We start from the raw sequence: 26,266 nt of genomic DNA on the forward strand, positions 1-26,266 counted from the left end.
CCCGCATATCTAAAAAAAAAGGACTCTTTGTTGTCCTTGATATTTGTAGCCAGTTGGAGTTCCATCACAGCCTTGGCTTTCCTGGTTCACTCCCTGCAGGTCCGGACCAGTGCAGAGTATTCCTCCTTGGTGGTGGATCCAGTCCTCCATCCTTTGTAGGTCTTCCTTTTAAGACGCAAGAGGTCTGCTAGTTCCCTGGAGAGCCAAGGGGGCTGCTGTGCCCTTTTGCTGCCCTTCCTCTGAGATGGAACAGACTTTGCTTGTGCTTTAAGGATCGCACCTTTGAGGAGGAACCAGTTGTCCTGAACTCCCCTCCCCTTTGGGTTGTGGCCCTTTAGGGCCTCACTGACAAGCTTCCTTAGCTTGTCAAAGTCAGCTTTCCTGAAGTCGAGGACTTCTTTATTGCTGACTGACTTGCCAGCTTTACGGTTCACATAGCTCCAACTCACTTCTCCAGTAAAAAGCACGGGACCACCCCCCACACCCCCAAAGGGAGCAATTTCTCCAGCTCCCAACTCAGCAGCCTCTGTTAGCAGCTCTCTCTCTCAAGCCCCCCCAGAAAAAGAGAGCACCTTACCTGAGAGTTTCCAGTGTAGCCTTGCATGACATCACCCAGGCTTTTCCAGTCAGGGCTTGCCCTGTTTATATTTTTTCCTCTTAACCAATTAATTAAAAAAAAAAAAAGAACATTGCCAGCTAGCCAGTTAGGCTAGCAGGCTGATCCCCTTGCTTATGTGACTAGAAGCCAGGTTTCTTATTTACAGTAAATGCAGGGAGGGTTGTAAAACAAAAGAGGGCCTTTACTGCCCCAAATGTGTGCCTGGTGTAGTTTCTTAAAATTACTAAGCCAGAGGAGAGGAGACCAGATCTCAAGTACAGAAGGCAACACCCCCACCCCCACCCGCATTGTCTTGTCTAGACCACATTAGTTTGACATCCAAGAAAACTAGGAGTCACTTCAGCATGCTGAGCTATTTGAGACCTTCAGCGGTTTAACCATCCACTTAGTTTGTGTTTAAAATCATTTTGTAAAATGACTGCATGTAAATAAAATGCTCTGAAATATTAAAGACAATGAGGCACTGAAGCTGTCATCATCCTGAGTGGAGCTGTCAGCACAGGCAGCTCATAAACCAGTTGTGAACACTTTCTGCATTTCCTCCTGACATTCCTTTCACCTGATGCTGTTTGATCCAAGTGTATGTGTATACAGTTGTGCTCCCACACCCGCTTGGTGAATAACATTAAACCCACAGGGCAGTGATGTAACAAGACCAACAGAGAGCTTGAATATTTTGCTTGGTTTCATTTCAAGTGAGGAGAAGATGCCTGGGACTGGAGCCTGTCCTGGACTGTGGATGTTCTTTTTCTGTCATCCCAAGCTAAATTGCTTGCACCATAGAAACAGTTAATACTGTAGTGCCATTTGGATTTTTGCCCTGTTACAGCTCTCTCTCTTTTAAATTTCTGGGACCTGCATAGCTGTGTAATATAATATACACTTTAGCTGCACAGTCTACATGCCATAGCAAATAAATGTCTGCTCCTAGGGAAAGCCACACTCCTTGTACTCTCAGGGGGACACTATAATCGAGAAAGTTACATTTTGCACTGTTTTTTTATTGTTAAAATTTCTCTTACTTTGCACGTGGGAGCAAGGTTCTTTACGAGGAAAATAAATTGTTCATATAATTACAGGATGCACAGGCTCAGTGCTTAACATCCATACATGCACCTTCATTAAACTAGAGGGCACCTGTTTGTAGGGAGGAAGAATAGGGCTTGACAAATGTTGACAATTTGTTGGCGACTCCCTCCCAAACCAAGGTGCAATCATTTGGAAGCTAAAGAGCAAGGGTGTGCCCAGAGGCTGCTCCAGTGCACTGTAATTACAGTGCATCAGAGCAGACTCGATTAATTAAGTCTGCTGGTTAACTGAGCCTGCTGGAGCATGCTAATTAGTGCGCTTCAGCCAGCCTTCATGTCTCCTGTATCAGCGTCCCCACACTGCTGCTGCCCTGGAAGCAACCTGACAGCATGTGCCTGCTATGCGCTGACTGCCGGGCAGCGGCAGGTGCATGGTGTTGTGCAGCTCCCAGGACAGTGGCAGCAGAGAGCAGAACCCAGCCCACAGCAGCAGCAGCCTTCCTCCACCCCACACAGATCCAGAGGGCCCTGCCCCAACCAGCTCTGCCCCTTTAATTAAAAAAAACCCCCAAAACCCCCCAAAAGTCCCCACTCATCAGCTCCTGCCTGGTGGGGGGTGATCCCCACTGCCCCACACCAAGTGGGGGGCTCTGCACAAGCCCCCCAGAAGCCCCAAGGCCACTGCAGCAGCCGGTGAGTTGTGGGGGTGTTGTTTTTTTTTCTTAAACGGCTGGAGTTGGGGCAGGTGGGGCAGCCATGGTGTGGGGGGCTGGGAGAGTGGGCGGGGGTTGGGGGGCTCATTGCAGACCAGCACTGTGTAGGCTCTGTTTATAATGTGTAGAGAAACAAATCTGTTTTCTTGGTTTGTAGCAGGAGGCAAGAGAAAGCCAAGGGAAGAAAAGAGTCATTGGCAAAAGACTGTTGAGGAGGAAAGCTGAAAGGGGAGGCACAAGCTGAACTCCAGTGCTCCAGGCCAGTTTTTTAAGCATGCAGATCACCTCGTGCCCTTTGCTTTCTCCTCGCATAAAGTCTGGCCATGTGTCTGGGCTCCCTGTGTTGCAGACTCTTTATCTTTTGTTCTCTAAGGGAAGGCACTCTCATTTGTTAATGCTTTGGCCAAGCAGTAGCATTTAGCAATGTGGATAAAAGGTAATTTGTTTTCCCTGACAGGTAGCAAGAAAGGGAAAGACCTCTTTCTGTGTAGAGTCTGGTTCACACCAGATAATGTTAGTGCTTTTCTATTGATGTTTGCTAACAAGCCACCCATCTTTCTTGTTCTTCTAGTCTCCATCGACTCCATCCAGGAGGTGTGCGAGGGGAAGCAGTCGGAGATCTTTCAGCGCTATGCTGATGGCAGTTTTGACCCCAATTGCTGCTTCAGCATCTACTATGGAGACCACATGGAGTCGCTTGATTTGGTGTCATCCAGCGGGGAGGAGGCCCGCACGTGGATCACAGGGCTCAAGTACCTGATGGCAGGGATCAGTGATGAAGACAGCCTGTCGAAACGCCAGAGAACCAGAGACCAATATCCTTTAGAACTTGGGAAGGGGTGTCAAGCAGGGGTAGTATTGTCCCTAGAGGAGTTTTTGGGGACCTCTGATTGCTTGTATAGCTGGAGGCAGATGCCAGACTCAGCATTCCAGAGTGGCTTCCATTTAATATTCTCTGTTTCCAAATGCCCCTGTGTGTCTGAGTCCTGGTTGTTGCACTCTGTCTTCTGCTTGAACATAAAAGGGCATGCTCCTTCATCTGGCCACGTTGACCCATTCCTCTCACCCACCTCATGAGCATATGTTCTCTCCATCTCCCTCCTCACCCTCAAACTGCCTTTTGTAGGAGTTATTTGCAAAGGCAGAAGTAGAATGTAGATACCCACTTTCACTTGGCTTTTGATGGATTCAGCTCTTAACTGCCTGTAGTGTTTTTCCTATAGGTGTTTTCTTGAGGCTTTTGGCCTTCTGAGATGACACTTGTCAAGTGAGTGTGTGTGTATTTGGAAGTTGGACTTTCCTGTCCCCAGTTTCTGTCCTGCACTCCAGAGCTGACATGTTATGCATCCAAAGCCCTTAGAGGGGATCAGTGGCCTGTGCCAGGCTTTGGATGAATGGAGTTTCAAAAAAGTAAAGGTCACATTCTGCCCTCACTTTCAGCTTCTGCAGCCCTATGCTTGGGGGGAATTTAACTCAGATTTGATATCTGCTTAAAGATGTCTCCCACCTAATAAGGGTGGTCTGTCTGTCCTGCCAAAATTACTTGCACAAAGAGGATTTTAATGGGTTTCACTTTAAACTCACACTCTCTCTCTTTCTCTCTCTCTCACACACAAAGCACAAAATATTCCCTTCTCTGCTTTAACATCATAAGGGAAAACTGCTTGCATACACAATATTGCATCAAGTTCCATACAAGGCTGTGAGGCTCTGGCTCCTGGTTTCTGCTGCGATGTTAAAGAACCATCACTATTTGCTTATTGCTGTATCTGCATTGCTGTTCCAGACTAGGCTATTGTAGCATGTCTGCAGCAGACACTGCTACCAGGAGCATTTGTCAAGAATGAGCACACAGGTGGGTGCTTTCTGTCAGGGAGACTTTCTTCCTCTTTGTCCTTGGAATATAAAACAGCTGTCTGGACTCATATTTGCAATGGTGACCACTGCATCTCTGACATTTTTTCAGGTGTAATATGTAGAAAGCTTTTGCTGTTCCATATGCCTATTACCTCTTGCTTTGCAAGGGAAACAGTCTCCACCACAGTTTCATGCACCCGGCTATTATAATACCCTTTTACAGGGGGATTCTTGTACCTGTTTATTCATACTGATAAGAGATAAAAGGCCATTAAAAGTCCTTCCCAAAGTAAGAGCAGCAAGATAATATTATGTTAAGCAATTTGAGAGCCTGGCCTAAACAAAATAGCTTAACAAGGTTTGTGACAAATTGTCAGTCTGCGCTACCTCAGGAGGACTTGCAGACAACTTCATCTTTTTATGGGAACAATAATATATGTTTAATGGATGTCAGTGAGAAGAGATGCAGGTTATTCGTGAAAGGTTGCATGCAGCTCTTGAGATACATTTACATCAATTGAAATATGGGTTTTTATCTCCTCCTTCATTTGGCAGGAATCCCAGTGACAAATCTAGCTCACCTGGAATAAAACAATTTTATTCCACCAATCCTAAATGTATTTGTTTTTCAAGTTAAGCCTGTGCATTTGTATGTGTAGTTTACAGCCTTGGTAAAGAGCCTTAATAATGTTCAGTAAGGTCCCTTGATGTTCTCTTACCTTCCTTAACTCTAGTTAAATGTGGTTGAAGCAAACCTTTGATGAGGCAGATAAGAATGGAGATGGCAGTTTGAGTATTAATGAGGTGCTCCAGCTGATGCACAAACTGAATGTAAACCTCCCTCGACAAAAAGTCAAGCAAATGTTTAAGGTAAGAAAGAAACCATTTCTAAAGTGAGGAGGAGTGAGCTGCAGAGCTCTTAAGACACAGCACAACAGGCAGGAGTGTTCATGCTTTGTCAGTGGCTTCCAGTCCGCTTCCCCAGCAGAAGTTGCATTTTGTATTTGGCAAGTTGAAAAAAAACTCCAGTAAAAAGGTTTCTTGGGTAAATCCTTGTCTTCAAAAGGGGAAGGATCACCTGCACTAAGTTGCTTACTGAGCTGTATAGTGTAAAGATGGACAGGACAAGCATGACCTGTTTTCTTATCTAGCTGCCCCTGTGAGCTTTGTTCCCCTCCCTAGGTATGCGCTGGTCCTGATACTGACACCCTTACACTGAATTGTGCCTCCTTCCAAGGGAAAGGGATCAGTCATGGGGTAAGGTGCAACTCTTGGTGGAGTAGGGCATTGCAATTTGATGAACAGTGTTGTGAACCCAGTCTTCTGTGGTAATCAATTGATCCTGATCATGTCCTGGCTTGGAATGAGATGCTTCTGCCTCTGTTGGCAGCTTGCTGTTTCTTCCACGGTAACAAAGTGGATTGTGCTTCAGCCAGAAGCCTGCTGCCTCCTCTCCTCACATGGCTACTGCTGTCAGAGCTCTTGCCCTGCTAGTTCCTAGGATGTTTTTAAGTTTGGAAGGAAGAAGCGATTGTGAGTGAGGGTTGGGCTAGGAGGCAGGGGCTAAATATAAATGTAGAAGTTAGACTCTAAGAGCTAATGGAGAAGCAGCTTCTGAAGTAGCACCTGCATTAGTTCTAATGCTATAAAAGCCATCCATGCTGAGGGATCAGGTTCCATTGACAATTTATAGCTAAATCCCTACTTGGTGTAGTTTTTAATGGCCCAGCAAAGTGCTGTTAATAAGTAGGATGAGGTGGCTTGCAGGTGACACTGGGCTCAAGCTGTTTTGATGCTTCCAAGGCCCTCTGGGTGTGTGTGGTGATGGCTTCACTTTTCCTCTTTTACTGATACCTTTTAGCTTGATCTGGAACTTCTTGTCTGTCATTGAGACATTCTGCCCTCTCCACTGCAGAGATCTGTCTTGGCATTTTCTCCTCTCAAAACCAGCTCTGGCTGTTCCTAAATACAATGTCTTCATCCTCCCACCAAACTTTGGCTGAGTAATCATGGTTGCTATGCAGGGTGCTCTACTAAGTGCTTTTCTTCTGGAGGGTAAATTTTTGAATGCCAGGTAATGTGCCTGACCTCTCCTCTGCCTAGATTCTGGGCTTTTAGCCAGCCTAGTAGATAGATGTTCATAGTTGCCACCGAGAGTCCAGGCCTATGAGCATGAAGTCTGACTATTGAAATATCAACCTGAGTTGGGCTAAAATATCCTTTCCTCTGATGCAGCAGTGGGAGCTGGGAGTGATATGGTGAAATGACGAACTAGTATGTATGTTTAACACAGCTGTTTTAATAAAGGGCAGTGTTTCTCAATCTGTAGGTTGTAACCCAAAAGTGGGTTGCAAGCATATATGAAAGGGCTGCAAACAAACTTTAAAAATGAATTCTCCTTTAAAGGAGATAAACATGGGAAACTGGCTTTTCCCTTGCAGGATTGCAGAGTTCCAGCCTGCAAGGGGCTGCTTGGGGCTCCCCATGCCCTACACACTGCAGGGCTGGGGCCTAGGGGTGGGAGGCAGCGTGTCAGGTGTGAGGGGCACTGGGTCAGGACTGGCCATAGATGTTTACAAATAGGTCCTGGTACAAAAACGGTTGGGAACCACTGATATAGGAGATACCTGTGCACTGAAGTACTGCCAATTTTATACAATCTTTTGTTGAGCTCTGTATCCTTAACCTGCCAGGTGATAAATAAAGAAATCCTTAGAGGGACTCACTCTCCTTTTGTATATGCAAGACACAGGGTAAGGAAAAGGTTTAATCCTCAGAGGAGTTGAATTGTAGTGCTCTCTGTTGGATTAGCAGTGATTTCTGCATGTGTGTGCTGCTACTTGGTGTGATGGCAAGACTATTAAGCTAGTTGTTATAATTAAAAATTTCAGGCTAGATGTGAGCCACAGCCCCAGGGGTGATAGTGAGTGTAGAATGAGAGAAATTAAATACTTTTTTTTAAACACAGCATTAGTGATTTCTTCTTCCTCCAGAGTCCCGCATCTGAGATCTTCTCTATGCTACTGTTAGGCTCCACTGGTTCTGCTCATCATCATCATTGCATTCTAGCCCTAACCTGTCTATTAGAGATGCTATAGCTTGATTTTCATTATTTGCTTTAGAAAGATTATAAGTGTGCTAAGATGTTCACAGAAAACTCAATCACTGACCAAACAAGCTTCCAACCTAACTAAAGTTTTGGTGTAAACAGATGGCTGCAGAATGAAGAAAGGAGATTGAGAAGTTTGAATATAGCACAGTGCTTATCATTTGGCGTGAAATACCACTTACTTCCATATCTGTGTTTTGTATGTTTTAAGTGTGGTAGGATGCAAAAGATTCTTCCCAAACCTCCACAATCAAATAATATTTTGGGGGATGGAGGAGGGAGAATCCCAGGCTTTCCTGGGGCCAATTCCTACATGGTGTAATTTGCCATAGCTTCACTGAATTCAGCCAAGTGTCCACCTCCTGAAGACTCTTAATGTCGAACCGTATAAGCTGAATCTCCCATTGATATAGGAACATCATAACAATGGCTGCTTACATCCAGGTGGTACAGTTCTCTGCAGAGAGGTCTGATTTGAATTATTTTTTGCTTACCCAAATACATTCACTTGCCATAAAATAGTTGCGGAAAAGTCTTCTTTGTACCTGTTGATCTACAACACCTGTCTGAATTCCCCAATTGTATCCACCGCAATCTGTGCTTGTGTTGGAATGTCATATCAACAGACAGATCTTCCTATCTGTTCTGGCTCATGGCATTTATACCATGTGCCTATGAAGGCTGGGATTTCAAAAGAACCAAAGGGAATTAAGTGCTCGGCTCTTGGTGGGACTTTGGGCTTTAATGAAATCCCAGTCTAAATCAGTTGTTAATACTTAAAAAAAAGTTTTCTGTTACTGTAGTACTTGAGTATCTTTTACTTGCAACATTTTGTTGAATTAGAAAAACTTCTATACAAATAACTGGGGTTACGAGATTTGTCTGAGGTTATAGAGACAGTCTGTGCAGGGCAAGAATGTGAAACTACATTTCTCAAATACTGGTCCATCTTTTCTGATATAATTTGCTTACCTAGGTCCTGTACAGATTGCAAGGTGCATAAGATTTACTGGTTAAAGATTTCCCTTAAGGTCCTCTTAAAGCTCTTCTAGCCTGCCTTACTCATTTTTTTTCTCCTGTCTTGTTAAAGTAGGGCTGGAATGAATCTGCCTTGATATATCATCTCATCTATTGCTCCATAGCTAGAAGACAAATAGAAAAGTAAGCAGTCTTTGGGGCATTGCCAAAATGTTAAACTACTTTGATGTTTTTTCCCATGTATAATTTGTTGAGTAGAGAATGTTTCAAGTATGCAGCCAAGTAAAATTGAGTATCAGAATACTTAGTTATTTAGCATGGTCACCATGTTGTAATGAGACCCCCTCCAAGTGCCTCCTTATGCTTTGGCTTGGATTCCACCAAGATGCAAAAATCAACTTCCATGAACTATTTATGTCCTGGCATTTCCAATCACTCTAATCTAGTGTTTTTAGTGCATTGGCCAGTCTTCTGGGTTCTGCATTCTCTGGCCAGTTACATCATGACTTTTAGGCAAGTTTCTTCACCTCCCAGTGGGTGAAAATCACCATAGTACAGAGGGCTGGCTCAAACCATCAGCCTTTGAAACAGACTTTAAATGGGGTGTAAGAGCATTGGGATCCTAGAATGAAAAGTTCTGCACAGATGGGTGAACTTCTAGTAATGAGAGAACTGATTGTGCAGGTGTCCAACTTCAGAGTAGAAGTGAGAGAGGAAAACACTGCAGCCCCATTTTTTTCTTGCAGTGCAGCATCCATAAATCCTGTGTGAATACAGGCTAGGCAGACAACTCATACGGTTCTTGCTGAGTGGCCTATGCTGTGGTGTAACTAGGGGGGGACCAACTGCAGCCCTTGCATACATACAGTACTACCTTGCTTGGCTGCTGGTGTGGCCCAAGAGGAGTGTACTCCAGTGACCAGCACAACCTTTGGTGTCACAGAAACTGTCATTCCCTCCAGCTGGGGTTGTCCTTCCCACCCTTCAGCACCTGGTCAGGTGGCTTTGCATTCCCATCTCGAGCCCCCAGCTGACCCTCTTGTAACTCCTTGCTGTCTCTGAAGTAGCATTGACACTTTGCGTGGCCACTTTGATGCTTATAGTTAAGGTCTCTTACTCAAGATCTGTGGCAGAGATGATGGGAGGGGGATGATGGAAGGTATTTAGGTCTCTACTAAAATGCTGTGGTTGTGTTCAGTGAAGGAAAAAGACCTCTCAGTTCGGCCACAACTCATGCCTGCAGCAGACTTAGCATGGAGCTGCCAGCCTGAATTTTTAGTCTGTACTACTCTTTTCCACATTCCCTTCAGCCTGCTGACAGCCGAGGTTGAAGCCTACCCTGTTGTCTCATGTGTCCGATGTAGATTCCTCTGTGGATCTACAGTGGTAGCAGCTCAACTAGAGCGTGGCAAACAGAATAGGTCTGTGGATTGAAACAGCCCTGAGCGGGGGGAGGGGAGGAGAAAAAGGAAAGCCTGGAATATCTCCAGCAACTGGTAAAATACAGGTTATGTGGCATATGCACAGAGCTATATTTTACCCACAATTTGAGCATGCCTGGTGCTCCTGTGGGGATAGAAATTGCTGCACAAAATATCTCATAGTTGGAAAGCAAAGCAAAGATGTTCAGGAGCAGCTTATCTTTTAAGATTAAAATTCACATATTAGTGAGGTTGTCTGCGAGTCACTGAATAAAAGTCTTGTATGAATATAAGAAAGCAAGGAACAGATGCCCCAGATGGGGAGCTCTTCGATTTTCCCAGGAGACTGGACCTGCTTCCCTGCAGCGGCTCTGACCATCTCTCAGATGGACAAACCATGTGCATGCTAAAGCAGGCTCTTACAGGAGGTGTCTTGTGGATTGTGCAGTACTGTAAAGACCAGACTTAGGGCTGCAATGGGATATTTCAAACTTAAACATGAGCTTTAAAACTGCATGGAAGCACTAGTAACCCATTAGCTTGTAGCCAGTACTGCACAGAAGCACACAGATCGTCCTCCCCTCTTACCCCCAATCCCTGACGGAACATAACAGGACTAAGTGAGTCTTGAAGTCCCTAGGGTGCTGCAGTCCTCAGGGAGGTAGAGAGAAGTGGTCAGGCCATGGCCTCCCCTCCCCACAAGGCCAGTGCATCAACACTGGCTTGTGTAGCCAGGATGCCCTCTAGTGGCTGTACTCCTGCAGCAGGTGGATGCTTTAACTTGCAGATGTGCAGGGCTCTGGAGATGAAGTTCCACAACCTTCTGCGTAGGAGCATTTGCTTCTATATCTAGCTACCATCTGTCAGTGCCAGGATTTGTTACAAGCAGGGTACATGCTCCCTTCAAGTGGCATCCCAGGCACCATACTGCCCCATAGCATTGTGCTTGCTTGATGTGTTGTCTGTAGGCAGTGAGAAAGCACCATCACCCCAATGCTGGCCTCAGAGCTGTGATCAGTGCTTAAGTGTCTGCAAATCCTTCTTGCTTCAGGCTGAGCCGTTATCAATGTCTTTAATCTGAGTTTAGAAACAGGTGGGTTGTAGCCATGTGAGCATACGCACTGTTACACCCACCCCTCATACTCGTACACCTTGGTAACCCCAGCTTTCACCCATTTTTTATATTTCATTGCATTTATTTCAGCTTTGGGGCAAATTTCAGGATGAGAAGCTTTAGCAAACTGTGTAGAGAAACAGCAAATGTATAAGAGGGCCCAGCACAGCAGGAGAGGCCCTTATCAAAAGCCATGGAGTACAAAGACTTTGCTTTCCCATAGGGATGGGAAGGTAATTTTTATATATTAACATGTGCCAAAATTGGAGACACTCCAATCTGCTGATGCTGTTATTATTAGCCCCTGCACACCATTCCTGTCTGCTCCACGGAGGACCCAGTCTTTTCATCATGGGCACTAAGCAGTAATGAGGCCTCTTGGTTGGCGTGGAGCAATCGGTTCCTCTGTGCAGGTAGAACACTTTAATAACTTGCTTACTTGCTATTTCTTCTCTGTATTTTTGCAATGCCAGCACATATCAGGCTGAGGGATGTAGCCTGGTGATGAACTAAATTTAAAAACTCATTAAAGTTAGTGGATTAAAGCAAGTCTTTTTAGAGTCAAGCATTACAATTGATGGGAGACAATTGGTAGAATCTATATAACTTCTGTGACCAGAGTATAAATTTCTGCTAATCATATGCAAGTTTCTTGTTTTAATAGTTTCTAATGAATGCCAATAATTATATACAGCAGGCACTTCAGGAAGCCTGTTAATAGGGAAAAATGGATTTTCTTTTTCCATATGCAGTATATAAATGAAACCAGGCTGGTCTGAATTGCAGATGTAATTGCTATTCTGTGATCTTAAACGCCTGATACTACGCAGCTTTGAATTGCCTAATCAAAGCACAGATCTCTGTCTTGACTAATGAAATAGCTAAACAGAATGTTGTTAAAACTAATGTACATCATGCATCGGTTCTGAAGGCCCTTACCCTTGAGTTTATTTTTTCTAATTAGTATCCCTTTACCAATGCGGACGAAAGCCTGTTGGAGGTGTTTTTTTAAGTAATGTATTTTAATTCAACCCAGTCCTTTATTTTAAAAGGAAAATGACTACACTGTGTGTATGGTTGTTTTTTTTTTAATCCTGGAGGAAAGATGAATGCAATTTTGTTATTAGCAAGCTGCTGACCGCAAATACATTAGTATTTCTGCCTTGGACTCCTTTTAAAAATGTTACATGTCTGAATTGATTGACTCTGAATTCTAATAGCCACTTCTGGTCCAAATTTTTACCTGGAATCTTTAGCTGTAGTGGAGACTTTACTAAACCTAGTGTCTGTATTATATCAGAATGCCAAAGAGAAACCTGAAGTCCAGGAAAAGAAAGTGGGGAGGGTACTCTTTGGAAAGTGAGAAGAAAATAGGACGCAGATCAGGTATCACCAATGGAGTGTTTAGTGTGCTTTTCTCTTCACGTAAGGCTGGGTGCCATGGGCAAACTAAGGCTTTCAGTCTCACTGCGCTCTTGTAAATTTGGTGTGAATTGGTATTTGCACTAGGATGCCTCAGTAGCTGTTTGGTGTCTCTGTCCTTGGTCCTGATTGCTTATTTGCAGCCAGGAATTTCCAGCTGTATGATAAAATCATAGCTATCTTGACATCAGGCCAGGAGAATGGAGGGAGAAGTGTGCTCTGGGTTGTCCAGGAAGTCTGTCACTTTCAGTCTCTGATCTGTAATGAACTTAAATGTATTGATAGCAAAGATGTGCTATCAAAGATTTTTTCTTTACTTTTCATTCCATCCAGGAAGAGCACACACCAACTGCTGAAACTTCCTTAGCCTGACAAAGGGTTTTTGAACCCAAAAGCTTGCTTAATAATTGTTTTCCAACTATTTAAGTTGGTCTAATAAAAGATATCAGATTCACCCAAAGAGCCTTGTTTTGATAGCAAAGATGTGCAAAGTGATCTGCTGCCAGTCAGTCGCAACCCAGAGTGGAGAATGTGGGAGGAGCCCCCCTTGGAAGCCATTTAGAGGTTGCCTGTTTCATTTGAAAAGTTATGACTTTCCGTTCTCACCATCTGGCCCTCAGAAGATTTGTCACCCATTCATTGTTACTACACTAAGAACATGCCTACAGCTGGCAAAGCACTAAAACACAGCTGCCTTGGCATTACACCTGCCACAATGTTCTACCAACCTTGTGATTGGGTAATATAACACCTTAGCTCTAAAATGAGCAGTAAAACCTAAGTGGATATAACTAATCGAATAAGTACAGCTGTACCTCTCTGGAGGGTAGATGTGGTGAGTTGCCCAATAATTGTCAAGACAATTATTTGACAGTTTTGATTCTCCATTTAAACTTGCCATCCCCATCCTGCTGCAGACTTCTTTCTTATTTTTTATTCATCCTCTATTAAGGATACATTAATGCTAATGAAGGGAAGTGCCTGAATCAGCACATCATAAAGTCAACACAGGTGAAAGTTAGCTGGATATTGCATTATCCTGCCTATTCTCTGCCACATGATCCCAGCGGCATTTTCTCAACCTGAAACCAAGACGGATGGAGTTGTGATCTTTAATATGCCTTGACTTGTCTCTCTGGCTGTGTTTGAAGACGCTGGACTAAATGTGTCCTAAACAGTCTTCTTCCTTCAAATGTTTGGTGAATTCTAAACAATAGGAGACATTGACTAGGCTGAGATTGTGATCTTTCATAATAAGAGTATTTTTCCATTGACCCTGTTTTCTGCTGCAAAAAAATAAAGCCTTGCTGGCACATGAGTGCAGACTTAAGCGTGCAACTGTCAAGAGAGAGAGAATAATAGCTTATGTAGCAAAATACAGATCTGTGTTCAGATTCTGAATGTCCCTACATTTTTGGTTTGGTTCTAAATGTGAGTTGTTTAGCTCAGACAAATTACTAAATATTTCTGCTTTCCAAAATGAAGTTATTCTGTGGTAGAGAGTAGTCTTGGTGCTCCAGTAACTGCCACTAATATATGTCAGTCAGCTCAAAATAGCAACACTACAAACCTTTCAACAGTTGGTTTCTCTTTCCCCTGACATCATATCCATGTATTACTTAATATAGACTCTAGAGCCCATCCCTGAATGTCACCTAGAAGCAATTAGATAACATGTTAGACAAAACATCTGAGCCCTCAGGTCTTGGAGGGGCTCTTAATCCTTATAATTTTTCTTTCCTTCTTTTCTCTTTATAATGCTCACTTAACTTTAATTGAAACTTCAGTCTTGGTGGGTGGATTCCAGACTGAACTGCTGAGCTGCATTCAGATTATTTTTGCTCTTGAGGAGTTGCTGTCTGTTCTGGATGGGTGGATTTTTTTATTATCCCCCAGAGTCATCTTATTCTACTTCATTGACCTTACTCTGCTTTATCTCATGGAGGTTGCAGCCCTGCTCATTAAACAGAGATCTTGTTGCATAGTGAACATTGTCTAATGTTCAAGGACTTTCTTTCCTGCTCTTGGGCCCTCTTAGGGCACATATACACATGCAGTGGGGCTGTTTTGATGTTCAACAAGCTTTAGTTAAAGCACCCCTACTGCCATTTTGAAGTGTGGGGACACTGATACACATGATACTCTGGGTACTTCAATTACAGCACCCTCCACCCCCCAAAGCAAGTGTATAAATGCCTCCAGACTCTACAGAATTAAGGAGGGTGGGCCATTGTCTTTTCCAAGGCTCTGCCATGGAGGTACCTCAGCCCAGCCATCCTAAGTAATTGATTATGTTCTTTTCATCCAACGCAGACTTACCAAACTCTTTAGATTTGCCTTTCTTTTGAAACTAGGTTAGTGGTAGGAGATCTCCCCTTTGCTCAGCCAGTGGATATGAGGGATCTGTACACAGCTAGTTTCTGTTAATTGATGTGTAAATCAGTGGCCATATTGAAAAAGAAGGCAGGGTAGATACGCCTTCATAAACTAACTAAATAATATAGAGCACGTGAACCCAAGTTCACTTAAAAAGTCTTGTCTTAATGGGGGGAGTTTCATTCCTCCACAAGCTCTCATTATGATTTTCTTCAGGACAGCTGTTAGTTGCAGGTGCAAATCTGAGTACTTAAATGGCCAGGTACCTAGCACGGTTGCAAATGTGGTTGATCACTGCCTGAAGTGGCTGAACTTACACTTGTAGTGTATCATGGGCTTGAGAGCTGGAGAGCCAGCTTTTGCCGTTCTGTATTGTTCCTGTTCAAAAATCCTTCCGGTTAAAAATCTTTGACAACTTGTGCAAATTACTTCTCAACCTCCTCCACCCCAACCCAATAAATCAATCGGAGGATCAGTAAAGGTCTTGCCTGGGATACAGTGCTACGAGTTTGGGTTCTGATCTTTGTTCTTCCACTGACCTCCACAGGAGTCTCTGGGGCTCATGTGTCCCACCTGTAGGTTTCCCATCTATTAAGCAGTTTATCTACCTAACTATTTCTTGGGACGCTTAATGCTTATGCAGCATTTTCAAGACTGTCTGATGAAAGACATTCTAGAGGTGTATAATTAATGACAATTAAAGCACCAAGCCCCTGGTCTCTCTCTAATTCTCCATTTTTCTCTTAGGTTGTTACCTACCTTTAGTTTCAGATGTGTTTTTCCAAAAAGCTATTCCTTTCCATTTTTTTTTTTTTTAAGTAAGACAATTAAGATCAAGGACCAGAAATGAAAGTATCTTGTGATCCCTATTCCAGGGAACATCAGAAAGTGTTGCTTCACAGGAGTTGTGTGAAGAAACACCTAGAAACACTAATGAAGCATGAGGCTTATATGATAGCAGATTGAAAATGGAATCAGATTTTCATATTCAAAGCCAGTGGATCAATGATTGCTGAAAAGTGAATCTTAATAAACTTGTGCTGCCATTAGGATGCAGTGTGATGCTGCTAATCCAAATTGATTTGACATTTCTTTGTCTTTTTTTGCATTGCATTGGCAGTGGGCTCTGATATAATGGTAATGATGAGGGACTGGGTTTTTACACCATTCAGCTCTGAAACCCCCTATTGTAAATGGATCATAAAGGAGGAAACACAGTGAGTGTTCCATTTTAAACATTAGAGAGCCATCGAGAATAATGGGATGGGAGAACTGGGTCATTTTCTGTTTGTTTGTGGGTAGTTTGTTTCAAGGGATATATTAGAATTTGTGTATCTCCATGCATGTGTAATCACCAGATAACTACTTTTTAATTAGTGTTTTAACAATGTGGGACAAGGGGAAAGGATGCAGAATAAAAGTGCACTGTCTGGACAAGGGCTCATTCCCTTGCAGAACCTCTCCATGGTGCTGAGTACTTCCTGGTAATGAACTTTCTGTTCTGCTTGTAGCCCTGCACTTTTGGCACAGCTGCTGTGTATAATCTCACTAGGCCACACTCAGGCATGTTGCTTGGGGGAGGGTACGGGGAAGTGCCATTAATTTGTAGCTCTGGTATAGGTGGTGCACAGGGCTTGCTGTCTCAGTCAATTCTGGCCTGGATCACAGCTACAAGGAAGAAGAAGATCCTGTGGTTAAGACATTGGACTAGAGCTCAGAGGATCTGGGCTGCATTCTCAACTCTGTTGTATATTCTTCATGACCTTGGGCATTTCTTTGGTTTTCTTTTCCTCTCATTAAAATGAGGATGGTGGTTCTTCCTGTTCAGCCTTTGCCCTGCCTGTTTGGATTGGGGCAGGGACCATGTGTTTGTTCAGCTTGGTGTATCCCAGGTCTCATGCAAGGCACTACTGCACTATAGGTAATAAAGTTCAATAAAAGATATTTAAGCACTACTGCACTATAGGTAATAAAGTTCATGGCCCACTGGCCGCCTGGTCACAGGCATGTATAATTGGTGGTGCTTCAGGTGCTCATCAGCCCTCCAATAATAAGCTTTTCTGCTGTGGGCCATTGTTGCCTGAATTTAACAAAACTGGTTTGGAGAAAGTCCATCTCCATTATGTGCAGGCAATGAACGAAGGGTATTGACTGGTACATTTGGGGTCCTGTGCTTTGTCGGCTGCTGTAGTTGGCCACAGGAGAGGAGAACCATTAAAATGTATGTATGTTTATGGGTTGAGTGCCAGAGAGCACTGTAGTTTTCTGCTTTTTTTTTCTCTCTGCATCAAATGGTAATAAATTAGTACACTTTACATGCGACCTTGGAGTTTATACTGAGGTGCTCCCAAGCCACAGACAGAAACTAATTTGGATTGCCTGCACAGGAAACTATTAATGGCCCCTTTCCCTTGGACACCTGTGTGACTTCTCCCCCGTCCTTCTTGAAATAGTGTCCTGCCATGTTTTCATAGGTGGGGAAGCCTTTCAGATGGGGCATGGGGAGGGCTTGTTGGGCAATGCTGCAGCTGGAAAAGAGCTCTTGGAACATGCACCAATGCTCCCATCTGTGTCAGCTGAAAGAGAAGCTGGTTGAGGAAATTCCTGTGAGCTGCTCATGCTGCAGTACCAGCTTGGTGAATCAGACCAGGTGCCAAGCTGCAGGGCAAACAGCAGCCCAACAGTAAGCTACTTTTGTCTTAAAAAACCTGAGCTTTATTCAGATGTATGTGTCCTTTTTGGGAAATGGAGGCATCTCAATGCCTTGCTCTTATGTACTGCAGGAGGCTGACACAGATGATAACCAGGGCACACTGGGCTTTGATGAGTTCTGTGCCTTCTACAAGATGATGTCGACACGGCGTGACCTGTACCTACTCATGCTTACCTATAGCAACCACAAGGACTACCTGGACACAGAGGATCTGAAGCGCTTCCTTGAGGTTGAACAAAAGGTAGGCTGGAGTCAGGGGAGCACTGACTCTTCTCTTCCTTCACAGCACTAGTGACAATTAGAATAATCAACCAGTTACTGGAGGGAACTTGTTACGCAGAATCCTTAATGGTTGTGAATTGCAAACCCCGCCAACCCTGCAGGGTATATCACTGTGCATAGCTTATTCTGCTGACATCAGAGGATTTGGGGGTTGTGAGTTTTAAATGGAGCCTCTTTTCTTAGGCTGCTTATTCACAGCAGAACTTGGACATTACTTTTATTGGCAGAAGGAAATGATTCAAGCAGTCCTTAAAGCTTGCCTTCTGCCTGGTCCAAAGCTTGTTCCAGTAACATATTATTTGAATGAAGTGCTTGTGGAACAGAAGGATAAACAGAACTAGAAGAAACCAGGCAGAAGATGAGAATATACCATAAAGTTGTTTCACTCACACTACTGCAAATGCATCCTGAGTTACCTACTCCTTTTCTAGCCAGCAGCCTTCCATAATCAGACACTTTCCAGTCAAGACAAACTTCATGTGTTCTAGTGATGCAGGCCATGAAAGTGAGAGTTCCTAATTGTAATGACCCTTTGAATGAATAAAGATTGTTTTTGCATTTCTGACTCTATAATGTTAACTAAGCAATTGCCACTTAAGGAGTGCTTTGAAGTTTATCAGCTGCTTTGCTGTTATGTAATAAAATAATGGTCTTGGTACCTGTTGAATAGGCACTGTGTCCTGAGCTGATGGCTTTTACATTTGAAGAGAATCCTCAGAAAAGTTAGTTTGATAAGCAGGTCTCCTTGTAAGATTTCTGATCTCAGCCCATGTGGCTGTGACTACTATGCAGTTTTTTTCCTGTTGGGCATGAATTAATTTTTTTACAAGGCAAGAGCATTTCAGAGGTAGACTTAGAAATTGAATAGGTACTTACATGTGGTCACATGGCTGTCTCAGACAATTCATAGATTTCATAGACATTAGGGCTGGAAGGGACCTCGGAAGATCATCAAGTCCAGCCCCCCGCCCAAAGGGCAGGAAGCCAGCTGGGGTCATAGGATCCCAGCAAGATAAGCATCCAGTTTCATCTTGAAGGTGTTCAATGAAGGCGCTTGAACAACCTCTGGTGGCAGGCTGTTCCAGACCTTGGGGGCTCGGACAGTAAAGAAATTCTTCCTTATGTCCAGCCTGAAACAATCTTGTAGTAGTTTGTGACCATTCGACCTCGTCATCCCTCGGGGCGCTCTGGTGAACAAACTTTCCCCCAGATACTGGTGGTCACCCCTGATAAACTTGTAGGTGGCCATCAGATCACCCCTGAGCCTGCGGTTTTCCAGGCTAAAGAGCCCCAGGGCTCTCAGCCTGTCATCGTAGGGTCTGCTTCCCTGACCTCTGATCATGCGCGTGGCTGTTCTCTGGACTCTCTCAAGCTTCTCCACATCCTTTTTGAATTGTGGAGCCCAAAACTGGACGCAGTACTCCAGCTGCGGCCTCACTAAGGCCGAGTACAGGGGGAGAATGACGTCCCGGGATTTGCTTGAGAAGCATCTATGGATGCAAGCCAGCGTTTTGGTCACTTTACTAGCCGCAGCATCGCATTGCAGGCTCATGTTCATCTTGTGGTCAATGATGACCCCCAAGTCTCTTTCTTCCATAGTGCTAGCCAGTATAGCACTGCCGAGCCTATAAGGATGCTGCGGGTTTTTTTTCCCAAGGTGGAGAACCTTGCATTTATTGGCATTGAACACCATCAGATTCTCGTCCGCCCGCTTGCTGAGCCTGTCCAGGTCAGCCTGGATCATCCGCCTGTCTTCTGGTGTGGATGCTTTGCCCCAAAGTTTGGTGTCATCTGCGAACTTGGCCAGTCCGCTTCTGACTCCAGTGTCCACATCATTAATGAAGATGTTGAACAGTATGGGTCCAAGGACAGAGCCCTGGGGGACCCCACTGGTCACAGGACACCACGATGAGTGACTTCCATCAATTACTACCCTCTGGGTCCGACCCCAGAGCCAATTTTCCAGCCAGTGGATCGTGGGGGACCCAAGGTGACAATTGGCCAGTTTCTCCAAGAGACGATCATGGGACACCAGATCGAAGGCTTTTTTGAAGTCAAGATATATGACATCAATCTCATCTCCCTTGTCCAGGTGATAGGTCACCTGGTCGTAGAAGGAAATGAGATTGGTCAAGCAAGACCTACCCGCAACAAACCCGTGCTGGCTATCCCTTAAGATGTTGGCGTCGGCCAGTCCATTAAGGATGGCCTCCTTAATAAACTTTTCTAAGATCTTCCCCAGGATAGAAGTCAGGCTGATGGGCCTATAGTTAGCCGGATCCACTTTCCTCCCTTTCTTGAAGATAGGCATCACGTTGGCCTTCTTCCAGTCTTCGGGCACTACACCAGAGCACCAAGAGTTTTTAAAGATCCGCGCTAGAGGCTGGGCTATGATGCTCGCCAGCTCCTTGAGTACCCTGGGGTGAAGATTGTCAGGGCCGGCTGACTTGAAGGTATCCAGCTTCTCAAGATGTTCCTTCATGAAGTCAGCATTAATGGAGGGCAGGGGATCACCCTTACCCAGACTTCCCGGCCCTGTAGCCCTGTAGCGACCCCAATTGGATGATACTGGCATAAGCCACTGGATTTTATTCTTGCTGTTGATGCTTCTTCTGGCTTACATGAATTGTTCCTGGAATCTCCCTATTTCTTCTCTGTTCCCCCATCATTGTCCCTGTGGCTTCCTTTTATTGTGTTTCTTTCCCTTACAAAAAAGAGATCGGCATCTGACATCTAGCTACATGGACATAGTGGGCTTTTCCAGTATCAGGCAGTCTAATACTGATTTAAGCTCTGTCTTTGACTTGCTGTGTAGCCCTTGGGCAAGTCTCTGAATTACCCTGCCTGCCCCAGTTTCTTGGCCTGTATGGGAGGGGCAGGGGGGAGGGGGGGTGGTAAGGCTTCCCAGGGTGTTGAAAGGATTAATTAACAGCTTGGACATCACTTTGAAGATGGAAAGGACTAAATATTATTAGGCAGCTTCAGCACTTAATATTTTATTAGTATAATGGAGTCATACAAAGCACAAACTGTTTTGTCTGTATCACTGATTTGAAACAGATGAAGGGTTTATGGCCCAACAAACCAAATGGTTCTCTATTATACACAGAGATTTATTCTCAGCCAATAGCTAATAGCAAACATTACACCTAATGCTGCTCATAAAAACCTAAGACATTTCCGAGCTCTTCAGAGACAAACTCCTAGCTCTATAAACTTTATTAATCAAATATTGAATTTCACCTAGACACCATCTCCAGTTATTTATATGCTATCAGTTGAATAGCAGCGAACTAATCTCCTGTTTTCCGTTGTACTAGCTGCTATGTACAAAAGAATTAATGATTCTATTCCTTGTGCTACAAGAGCTAAACACCAAGGTTTGCATACTTATGCACATTAGTCATTTGTATCCATCCATCCCTGCCACATATTGAAAATGCAGGCTCTATTTCCCAATGGCTCATGCAGACTCATGAAAAGGGAGCTTAACAGATCTTGCTGCAAAGTGTCCTTTATGTTCTAGCAGTAAAAAAGAATTAGCCTCCTCACTACATGTGGTGGTACATGCATGCATACGCACATTTTGTTCCCGCTCCAACATCACAGCTCAACTAGACAAGCCTTGGTGCAAACAGCCACCTGCTAACTTAAGTAATCACCTTGGCTACTGGGTGCAGCAGTGAATGAAGCTGGTTTCTCACTCTTTAGACAAGCTCCAAATCATCTAAAATACACATTGTGAATGGAGAGCAGTCTCAAGGAGCAGAGACCTCATGTGAATGGAATGACAGGAATCACACAATAGGGCACTGAACCTTCAAATGCCAGCACTCCCCTGTTTATGATTCTCGTTCGGAGTCCCCTGAGTATCCGACAAAGTGAATAAATAACTGTCCATTCCCTCTGTGCTCACTGTGCTTTTCCACGCGTGGGGATGTTTCCATTTCACTGGGCTATTGATTCTCCCAGTGCTGAATGAAGAAAATGAACTCCAGCCACAGGACTCAATCAGCAGCTAATCACAGGCACAGACAACACATGGCTCCCCAGGCTAACTCCCGTGGCTGACGCTGCCTTCTTTAATGTGATATGGATAGAGCGAGCGGGTATCCATGCCGTAGGTCTGAGGCTTGTCAATAAAAATGGAACAAATGAATGTATCGGCATTAGCAGCAGTGAGAAAGAGGTCTGCTGCAGCATTGGGACAGGACTAGAAATCTTGTGAAAACTAGATTCCCCAGGAAAAGCCCAGCATTTGCTGATCATAGCTGAAATGAGAATGGGCCAGAATGGCCTTTTACAGTGTGATTTTGAGGGCTCTTGCTTCCAAAGCCAGCCAGAAACAACTACCCATACTTATCTCTTGTTTGGTTTAAGTGGGGCACCCTCTTCTGGAAGGCAGCGTACACATGGCAGATTTACACTGGTGTGGATTACACTGCTGTCTGGAGCATACAAACAGACGGGTCTCCCTGAGTATCTGCAGCAATAGATGCTGTTACAGGGCTTTGGTGGGGGAGCTGGTAATAATAGCCTGGCTGCACCAAGCAAAGTACAAGTGCCGGGTGTCATCTGACTAGGGCTACAGGCAGATGACCTTCTCACAGGAGTGTAGTTACCCCTTTCTTTTGATGAGATAATTTACCCCAGGCAGAGAATACTGATTTGTACTGGGTTAGGGCACTTACAGGGCTGTATCACTTTTTTAATGTAGTTGGAGCTCACCAGGAGTGACCTAATTTTTAGTGCCAGTGTCTCAGCTTTCCTGTGGACGAGAATACAGTCCTGTCATTGATCAAAGCAAGGCTTCATCGAAATGCTTCCAGTAATCTCCTGACCTTCCGAAACCTTGCTAATTATAACCCATTCTTCTTTCCTCTGTGTCCAGGAGCTCCATTTTGTTGCTTTCCTCTAAAGTGAAAACATTTTGACGATGCAAATCATGTAATCCTACCACTTAAAGACTCCATTGGTCCATAACAAAGCATGTGCTATTTGGATGCCCTATGGGCTTAACTACCAAGGACATTTGACCTAAAAACCAGAAATCAGGCTCCGTATTTTATTGGCTATGATCAGACAGCTGCCAAAGGGACAGTAACTTTTCACTATGCAGCCTGATTTCTCATCTGACTTGACACTGAGTGGCAGGAGTGAGAATCTCGCTGTTCAGTTGTAAAATCCTGATGCTAATGTGAAAATCCAGCCAGTTGCTGAACTCTATTCAAAGAAGAAAACTAGGTAAGAAAAGGTCTGCTTTTTTAGTTAATTAAATGTTCTCCTTTCATTGTTGCTTGCTCTCTAGATGACTAACGTGACCAAGGAGCACTGCCTGGAAATCATCAATCAGTTTGAACCATGTCTGGAAAACAAGAAGCAGGAGGCCCTGGGAATTGACGGTAAGTTGGTTCTTGCTGCTACAGAAAAAGGCCACCAGAAGCTAAATCCTAGAAAACCTTTTCTCTGAGTAGAGTATAGTGTATCCCATTATTCAAGGGATGCATCCTATGCTGTTCTATTACTGTTATCGGCAAAGCTGGGCTTTTCAAAGGAGGGTGAGAGAGACACCCACAGGGAATCTTGAAAGGGATAAACGATAACAAGGTCTGTCACTAAGAGTTGATGGGAGTTGGGGCATGTCTCAGCCATTTGTGCCTCTGAAGTAACTCTCCCCAAACCTTGTTGAACTGCATGGACTTTGGGCCCTGGCTCTCCCAGGCTTTTTTGGAACTCTGGTTTCTTGAACTTTTGGTGCTGAACTCTGCATCATGTCCTCATTTCCACTAGAGCTAAGTGAGGGCAGCTGGTCAGATGCTGTCATGTTGATTTGCTCATGTTCTATACTTGCTGAGCACTGATACCAGAGAATCCAGTCTGTTGACTTGACTTCTTAGTAACCAGACTAATCAGACTAGTCTTTTCAGAGTCTAAGCTTTGAGACCAACTGCATTCATTTTATCATGTAGTCTGTCCTTCTGCAAAACAAGCTGGAGGTACCTACATTGTATCTAGGAGGTCTGGCTGACCTGGAGTATCCCTGGCTATTCACCAGATATTTAAGTAATGCCCTTTACTTCTCACCATCTGACTTTAAGAGGTATGAGGAGTTAGTCTCAAACAGTCTGTTACTGTGCTTTGAAATGACCGCAGACATTGGGTGTTAAGCTGTATAAGCATGGCTTATGGAGAAGTCAAGCCTTTGAGCAACAGTGTGCGCTTTGCTTATACGCACGAAAGGGTCACCTTGACAAGAAGCACACAGCTGCATTATACGTAGCTGGTGGCATTGTTGGGCGAGATTTCAGAGCAGCATTGTTACTCTACCATGAAATAGAAGTCTAACCCAGGAGCCAATCACTAGGTCCTTAACTGAGAAGTTATTGCAAAGGGATTCAGTGTGATTTCTTTATATCTCCTCTCTTAGCTATATACAGTTTCTCCTGGGAACAAAGGTTGTTCACATGTATGCTGCAAAATGGAGTGTCAGATTTGGGGTTCCAGTTCCTGAGGCTGTGACAGCCAGCTGGCCTATATGACTGCACCTCAGTCGGTCTGCATCAGTATCTCAACCTGTGAATGAGAATAATAAGGCTAGCCTGTGTTCTTTCCATGAGATTTCATAGATTTCATAGACATTAGGGCTGGAAGGGACCTCAGAAGATCACTGAGTCCAGCCCCCTGCCCAAAGGGCAGGAAGTCAGCTGGGGTCATAGGATCCCAGCAAGATAAGCATCCAATTTACTCTTGAAGGTATGTGGGTGCTTGAACCACCTCCAATGGCAGGCTATTCCAGACCATGGGGGCTTGGACAGTAAAGAAATTCTTCCTTATGTCCAGCTTAGCTCCACTAATCTCTATTAAGTATCTGGTGATCCTGGAGCACGACAGCAGTACAGAGCATCGCTCTTTGTTGTTAATTGTGCCTTGGAAATAAAAAAATCCACGCGCATTTGTCTTATTTGAGTGAGCCTGAGATAAAACAAACTTTATTTCCCTGCAGCTTCTCATAGGTAGTTGGCTGCAGATCTAGGATCCCACCTGGTATTGACAGAGCACTTGGTCTATCAAAAATACCGAGAGACGGTTGCTTTTGGGTGACATACCTAGGAAACACATCTTTGCCTGTTTCTTAACGTGCAGGAGACTGACAAGGCATATACATCCAAGGCAGGAGTTGTAGCTGCAAACTTAATGACTTCTGCAGTTCTTTCTACTGTCCTAAACCTCTGTTTTATCCAGATTTTCTTCTATGTCTGTATTCTTAGCAGAATGGAGAAACTGCCAGCAGTTGAGTATTTGAGACCATGCCTATCTGAACAAACACCTAAATCTTTGGTGTGTGCATACAATGTTTGGGAGTATGCCTTGCAGATTGCCCACTTCCAGCTAAATCTAGGAATGGCTAGGCTGCAGTTTGGTGTGTAGGCTCTAGTTATATTTTATTAGGATTGAAGTGAAGTGGAAGGGGATAAATCCCTTTTCTCTCTTGTCCAGGTGCTTGAATAAGGGGGGCTGTCAAGGGCTATTGTATTTCTAAGCATTCTTATTCCACCACCTCTCTTTAATTGGGCCCTTCAGAGAGTCATTAGACCTTCAGGGCTGTGTCTCTGGCACTTCTAGGCATCCCACTACCATCTAAATGTTTTTCCAGAATAGGGTAATGATCTCATTTGGGCTGCTAACACTTGAGAGAGGCTGGGAGCAGTTGTAAGCCAACCATTTGGGTCACAAGTCCAGAAGGGGTTCATGGCCCCCAAGAGATTGGGAACCATTGCCCTAGACGGTTGGATCAAATCTATAGGTGGTGGAAGGCCAGGGCTGGGGGGGCTTAGCCCCCTACCCCCCAAACTAATTTTGCAGCAGCTGGTGACAGCAGCAGCACCACGGTGCCACTCAGCGTGCAGCCAGGCCAGCGCCCCATGTGCACTCAGCTCTGCGTGTCTGAGGAAGAAGAAGTTAACCATGTATTTGTCGCACCGCACAGAATACAGTAGGAGTTGTAGTTCTCGTGCTGACATGTGCACTCAGCCCCCACAAATAATATTTTCTCCCTCCGTCTATGATCAAATCTGTACCCTGAGTAGAGGGGGTGGTTTTCTGTCCTGCGGCATTTATCTGCTAGGAATTGGCTTGAGAGAGTTGGCTTGTCTAATAGAGAGACACCGGCACCTCTCACCTTCCCGTTCAGCTCAGTAAAGTGCAAAGTTTGACCATAGCCTTTCCTGAAAGGGTAACAAAACTCCTGAGGTCTTTGTTTCAGGCTCCCGGCTTCACATTTATTCATCCATTTTTCTTCATTCGTAAGCTGACCAGCCTGGTTAGTGTTAAGTAATTATGGTAATTTCAGTATTAAACTTCAGCAAGTGCTTGAAAAAACCAACGGTGCCAGTTCACGGGGTGCCCTATTAGCTCTGCACCAAACCACTCCTCTGACAGTTGAGTCTTCCAGAATGAGAGAATGATTAATTTGCTGGGAGCAGCTGATCCTATTTTCGTTAGTGTGCAAGTCGTCCCGTTAATTTTTCATCCTATTTGATCTGGTTTGCCCAGCTGCTTGCTTTGACGCAAACTCTAGCCATGGCTTGCTGGGGGAGCTCTTTTGATTGTGGTATTCAGATCTTACATGCTGGC

At 44.4% G+C, this 26,266-nt stretch overlaps 1 protein-coding gene across 1 annotated transcript in view; it reads left to right on the forward strand.

Moving 5' to 3' along the window:
• Window positions 1-26,266, forward strand: part of PLCH2 (phospholipase C eta 2) — a 373,398-nt gene that overhangs the window by 278,064 nt on the left and 69,068 nt on the right. Inside the window, exons 5-8 of the mRNA XM_059716700.1 lie at window positions 2,932-3,175; window positions 4,958-5,087; window positions 17,421-17,591; window positions 22,941-23,034. Coding sequence (XP_059572683.1) covers window positions 2,932-3,175; window positions 4,958-5,087; window positions 17,421-17,591; window positions 22,941-23,034 — 639 coding nt within the window. The remainder of the gene's footprint in view (window positions 1-2,931; window positions 3,176-4,957; window positions 5,088-17,420; window positions 17,592-22,940; window positions 23,035-26,266) is intronic.

Source organism: Alligator mississippiensis, chromosome 13, assembly GCF_030867095.1.
Source record: "Alligator mississippiensis isolate rAllMis1 chromosome 13, rAllMis1, whole genome shotgun sequence".
Lineage (NCBI taxonomy): Eukaryota > Metazoa > Chordata > Crocodylia > Alligatoridae > Alligator > Alligator mississippiensis.